Consider the following 6,409-nt stretch of genomic DNA (forward strand, 5'->3'; position numbering starts at 1 on the left):
AAAACCCTCAATCTTTGGTTTTGGAGGTCATGCCCCTCCATTGGGTTGGGCTGTGCGGTTTCTAATGGCACTAGTCCTATGTCTGCCTGACGTTGAGTCCGGAAGCATCCGACGATTGGGGACACAGTTTGCCCTTGATTTTATGTAATATACCAATGTCATAGATTATTAATAAAATATGTCACTTTCATATTTTTTATAAAAAAAATCTCATTAAAATATCATCTCTTTTTAAGAGTCCAAAATTTAAATCTAACTGGTTAATAATTTTGTAATCGATAGTTTCATAAGGAATAGCTTCTTCTAAAAAACACTAAAAATATCCCATCTTTGAAATCTCTTAATACAAGATAAAAATATACTAAACTTTATTTAATTTGGAAAGTGGCCCTCTTTTTTTTTATATATATATTTGAGGAGCCAAAATTTATTGTATACCTTGAATTCAATGGTTCATTCTCCTTTCTTTCTTGGCTCCATATTATCATCATCATTTTCATCTTCTTCTTCAAATTAAGTGTTTAAATTCTTCAGATCTTCAAGTACCACAAAAGAAAATCTCTAGAATATCGATATATTTGAATAATTATTTAAAATATTAATAATTTATTTAATTATAATGCACTCAAAAGAACCACCTTATTCTTGAAAGAAAATAAGCAAAACTAATCAAATTCTCCACCAGAAGACTCATATTATTATTTTTCTTTAAACTACAACTTCTTACTTGCAACTCGTACACTCTTGCATACCTTGCTAATTTGATTTTTTAAGTCACTTTATTTCAAATCTATGAAGAATATTTAGGAACACTCTTCTACAATATTTTAGTATAAATAAAGCTCTCCGAATTTTCCCAATTTTTATTTTACTTTTGAGTTTTTCTTACTCAAAACAATCGCCAAAAATTGTCAAAAATCCTATAGCATTATAAACTTAGTTCAAAACTGCAAAAATCTTTCATATTTGCTTACTTTGGAGCTTAACAACTCCCAAGTTTGAGTAGAATTAGACAAATTAAATATCATCTTTGTTGCTAGATATTTATTTTAAAATTTGACATCCTTGTTGCTAGATATTTCGTTAAGTAGAGACCTAGTGAAGACTTTTCACTATATGCATTATTTCTCTCTACCTAAAAAATAAAAGTATTCATTTCCTTTCTCTTTAATTGATTTTATCACTTGTGAATAAAAAGTTAAAGGAGTCTTGAATGTAGAAATTAAAACTAATACTCTTGCTTCTTTTCTTTTTCATATACTATACTGACGTGTTTAATTGATAAGAACTCTAATATGTTTAATTGATAATACATTTCTTGCTAAATGTACCGATAACGCTCTTAGGTACATTAAGTCTGCAACATTCTTAACAAAAGAGAGCATCATATTCTTACACACAAATTAATAAACTCAATTAAACATGGAAAAGAGAATCGCATTTTTAAATACACAAATTAACAAATTTTAGAAACATAAAATACTCAACTTACCCTTTCTTATTTGATCTTGAAGATACAGGTCACACCTCAAAGCTTGATCCATTTGACAGTGCAGGTTTTATAATTCTGTTCAGTACTGAAAAGAAATCCTACTTGGAGAAAGGGACTTTCTTTTAATATTGCAAGTCTAGACCAGTAGAAACAATTGTCTTTTCTCATGAATATTCATTCTCTTTACTTAATTGCAGTCAATAATCATTTGCATCTAGATGATCAGACTTCAGGACTGAATGGAGTCCAAGCAACAAATGTCGTCAAGTGCTACCAACCATCGTGTTGGAGTTGACAGCTTTTACATGTGTTATGAATTTTCAATCAAGACCGAGCACCCTGCACCTAGTGAGAGGGGTCAGGCAGAGCCCCGCTTCATCGGCTTAACGAGGGCAAAGCACAGGAAAGGCGGCAGATTTTGTCAGGCCCGCATTTCCTATGTCCCATCCCCCAGCATAACACATTGTTCAATTCTCAGGAAAGTAGGTGTCTGCTTCTTAGTTTGGTCCTCTCCGGTAACCACCCCACTAAAGCAAAATCAAAAACCCTAAAGCCCATCTTTTCCTGGCATAACACAGCTGCAATGTCCAATGAATGCCCCACAAAATTTCGATGACCCACACTCGCGGGTTTTCAATGCTTGTCTCAACACCCCTGAAGAACCACATCACAACTATGTCCAATACAAAAAAGTTTCTATTACTCAGGGTGAAAAAGCCCAAAAAGCTTTCCATTAAAGTTTACACTGGACAATCCCTTAAAACTCCCATGAGTGGCTTAAGAGATCTTTTCAATTAATTTCATCACTAATAATAAAACCCAAGCATATAACTTCCAAGAGCATGCTAGGTACAAGGTATCACTTACAAAAAGTGTGTTCTTAATTTGGTGCCTTTACCTAATGAACTACAAAGACAGCACGTAATTATCTGGATTTTCTTCCCTTAAAGAAAAAACTACCGACCAGTCTCTAGTGGGCATGAAAATCCTCACTAGCTTGATCCTTGCCCATCTTTAGGGGGGTATTCAATAAAGACCCAAACATAGGTTGATCTAAAATCAGGGACATCCTGAGTAAAGGAGGATAAATTCATAATCATCTGGGACAAACGAGTATACACCTCTTGCATACTAGGAAACTGAAAAGCAATTTTCAGGCAACAAAGTAATGCTAATAGATTTTAAATCCAGTAAATTTGAAGGATTACATCCATACTCCTACCGATCAAAATTATTCAGCTCAAAAAGAAGTAGAAGACAGATTCATCCATCCTCCTTGCCACCAACATTATTCAACTCAAAAAAAAAGCCGAGGCAAAACTAGGTAGCCAAAAAACTCTTCAAGAGAGAAGCACCTACTGAACAAATCGCCTGGTCCCATTTAACTGTTCATAGTTTATGTACTTTTTATTTGATGCAATATCTGACTCATGAGGCAAAACTCTTCATCACGCCAGTCAGCTCTCAAGGCTTCAGCGAAATTGATAATCCTACCTTTGCATTCTTGTCTAACGCTCGAGTATCCACTTCTCCAGATATGGTCACCAAGGACTTTGGCTTCCACTCATGCTGAATCAGAGCAGCCAATTTTCCATTATGATTAAGTCGGGCCTTCACAAATGTGAGTGGGTCAAGCATGTAAAGGCCTCCAACAGTAAGTGTATTTTCATTCTTGGAAATACTGTGGGCAATCTCAGAAGCAACAGTGGAGTTGGTAAGAGGGCTTAGCGTGTGCACGTAGGAAAACTTCAGCGTGTCAGCTTTGTCCGCCCTATGAAACAAACCCACATATCAAGTTGAGTGTTCAAAACTTTTAATAACTACAATTGTACGTTAAAAAAAATGAAACAAGAACAAAAAATGCAAGATTCGTACAGAAAGAGCGAGGCTGTGAAATCTGGCTTCGTAAAGCTCAATCCAGCATTGTACTTTGTGAGATTGGCCCCGGCAGTGTCGAATCCAACCTCACCACCCAAAGCAATCTCTCCAGAGCCGACCACAGCCGAAAACTCAGTAAGAGGTGCTGGAGTTAGCCCTACACTAGTGCTTACAGCACCGTAGTCATGCTTATACTGCAGTTCAAGCTGGTACAAAGGACGGTATATCAGCACTAGTTACAAACCCATGGTTAGTCCTCAAAAAAAGACCACGCCTTTCTACTCACCTTCCCTGACTTCTGATCAGGGACCGTGAAGTTGAGAACAGCCTTTAAGCCAGGTGTAGGCTCATCCACCGTGACAGTTGCAAATATCTGGATGAAGAAGGTAGTTATAAGGCCACTCACATGTCAATCAACTAAGAAGGGTCTACACACCAAGAAAGTCTCAAAAGAATGGCAGCCATACATTTGAGCTTGTGTCTACTTTCAAATCAGTGGTCAGATTATCCTTCTTAAACTGGGCTGTAACATCCCCCAGAAAGGCTTCACCCTTTTTGCTCCCGGTTGAAGTGAAAGTCTGCAAAGCAAAACTAATCAATAAGAATCAGTAACCCTCTGCAAAGCAATACTAATCAATAAGAATCACTGCCCTTACTGTGATTATCCATATTATTCAACTTGGAGAACAGAAACGAATTTAGAAAAAGGCATTGCCACATACCAAGCCAGTTGATGTACGCGTTGTGAGGCTAAACTTGTGGTCATAGTTATAATCCTTGTACAAAAGGTCTGGCAGAACACAGATGGCCAAGCAATTCACAAAAAATAGCTCAAGAATTTAGGAGGCCACAAAATACCCCTCCACTACTCTTGCTACAAGCATTACAGATACATGCCAAAACATGCAAACCTCTAGCTTTCTTCCCAACTTCTGAGAAAAGTCCTGGACCTTTGCCCATTTCAAAGAACTGACCGGACACTCGGAGGAGTTCTTCCTGCAGTACCAGTAAGGATCAGACAAAATAACAAAAGAGGACAGCCCGAAAAAAGGGGGTTCCGCAACTATTATCTAAGCCAGCCAACAAAAAGGAACCTACCCAGGCATGGAGTACATACCCCCAGAAAACCATGAAGTAAAAAGACAAAGACCAGGATATGAATGCTGAGACATACAAAACATAACAGGTCTGAAAACATCCATTGCTGAGACATACATGTGCTCTAGGGCACACAGCGACATCAATGCATGATGAGCCCAGGAATAGTCTTGAACGAGATAGCAGAGACTAAGAACAACTTGAAAATCAAAGAGCGGAAGTCAGAACTAAACACAAACTGCAAAAGAAACCTTAGATTTCCAACATCATTTGAAACATTGAAAGCATATCGTTGAAATATCACAATTGAAGTGAACATTTCAAGCAAACACCTTGCGGGGAGGGCATGGAATTTCTTTGTAGATTTCAAAACTAATAAACTTCACAGTACCTTTACCTAGCTTCTGCAATTACTTGAAGAGGAGTGTGATAGACATGACTTCTCAAGTAGCTTCACAAAGCTTATCGTTAGATTCTTACGACTCAAAAATTGTTAGTTGAATTGGAGAAATGACGGAGGGCTCTTGGGCGAGCTCCACACCAGAACAAAGAGAATTCACGAGTTGAAAGCCCCAAAAAAAAAACTCGTACAAAGAAAAGTCATATTTGATCCCAAACCATATCAATAGTGTTGATTATGATGATTTGTTACTAGCAAGGACCTGGAATTCAGATAGAAGCACACCTGCATCGTGTCATCGTCAAGCCAATCAGAGACAGAGACGAAGGCATGGACGGCAGAACACTTCGTTTCCAACAAGCAAGAACTGGCATAATACTAGCCATGATACAGAGCGTTTTTCCTCGTCAAAGGGTGCCAAGAGCCTCAAACACAAGAAATTAGGGTTTCTTGAGAGCTTGCCGAAACAAACGACATAACAAAGCATGGGGAGAAGCCACCGTTAAGACTTTCCAGCTCAACTTAGGGCCAGACGCAGAAAACTAGGGTTTATGTGCAGGAAATGTTCACCATCGCTGAACATATAAAAACTTACACAGATAAATCAATTTTGACGCACAGGAGAAAAAGCTACAGCGTGGATCAACACAGAAGTAAGAAAGAAAGACTCGAAGCTTCAAACTGTAGAGACGAAGGCGACGTGAAAGACGCAACGCGCGCCGGTAAGCAAGACCAAAGAAGCACGTTCATCTCGCTTTTGCGCGCGCGCGCGCAGCACAAACACAGAGAGAGAGGAGAGGTGTAGCTTACCCGGAGGTGAGGAGGCTGCAGGCGAGATCCTTGGCTATGGCTATGGCTATGGCGATGGCGAGATCAAAAGGCAGGAAGCACTGCTGGATTTAGAAGCCTAATCTCCGGCGTTTTCCTTTGTCGCCAAGGCACACAGTTTGCAGACCAAGCAAACCCTAGATTTTCACACCTTCATCTCTCATCCAGACCGTCCATTCCTATTGATGCCCAACTCCACACATCAAGCTGGTCCCACACAGCTCACACTTGCCCGGTCGCGTCGGCGGTTTCAGACTGGGCGTCCGGCAGTTTGGGTTTCCCACACGATTTACACTTGCCCAAGGCGGATTCACTACACACCAGTGTGTACTCCCTTCACAAAACCTGTGCAAGTGCTACACATGAAGCTCCACAGAGAGGATATTCTCCATGTTGCAACTCTAGAGATGGATAACAATGGCAACAACTGAGTTCATCGAGAGAATTGCAAAGAAATCCTCATACGTACCCCCGATGAGGCGACATTGTTAACTCTTTTTCGTACACTCGAAATCCCCACCTATAGCCTAAGATGTATTCACATTATGCATATGTCATGGGCCAATGATGTATCAAAAGCTAATCACAACCACAAGCCTTGTATACATGGGTGGAGATAGGAATTGGGCACCCACTACTGCCTTCATAGAGGATGGGACTTTTTCATATAAAGTAATGCCGTTTGGACTTACAAACATATCGACTACATTTCA

General features: G+C 39.3%; 1 protein-coding gene across 1 annotated transcript; it reads right to left on the minus strand.

The window, feature by feature from the left end:
* Nucleotides 1-2,642: 2,642 nt before the first annotated feature.
* Nucleotides 2,643-5,824, minus strand: VDAC1 (voltage dependent anion channel 1). Its single transcript, XM_086784436.1, has 7 exons — nucleotides 5,679-5,824; nucleotides 4,282-4,366; nucleotides 4,093-4,160; nucleotides 3,838-3,948; nucleotides 3,657-3,743; nucleotides 3,368-3,576; nucleotides 2,643-3,263 (listed from the first exon to the last, which is right to left on the minus strand). Exons 2-7 carry the CDS (start codon nucleotides 4,328-4,330, stop codon nucleotides 2,957-2,959), a joined length of 831 nt encoding a protein of 276 aa, XP_086640562.1. The 5' UTR covers nucleotides 4,331-4,366; nucleotides 5,679-5,824; the 3' UTR covers nucleotides 2,643-2,956.
* Between the last annotated feature and the right edge of the window lie 585 nt (nucleotides 5,825-6,409).

Source organism: Cibotium barometz, chromosome 47, assembly GCF_041138505.1.
Source record: "Cibotium barometz isolate CiBa-2024 chromosome 47, ASM4113850v1, whole genome shotgun sequence".
NCBI lineage: Eukaryota > Viridiplantae > Streptophyta > Polypodiopsida > Cyatheales > Cibotiaceae > Cibotium > Cibotium barometz.

Bases quoted from the DNA above. Each gene is read 5' to 3' on its own strand.
- VDAC1 (XM_086784436.1), bottom strand. From the start codon at position 4,330: ATGGGCAAAGGTCCAGGACTTTTCTCAGAAGTTGGGAAGAAAGCTAGA. The intron at 4,161-4,281 runs GTTTGCATGTTT...GTGTTCTGCCAG, and splicing joins AGTTGGGAAGAAAGCTAGAG to ACCTTTTGTACAAGGATTAT. The intron at 3,949-4,092 runs GTATGTGGCAAT...TTTGCTTTGCAG, and splicing joins CGCGTACATCAACTGGCTTG to ACTTTCACTTCAACCGGGAG.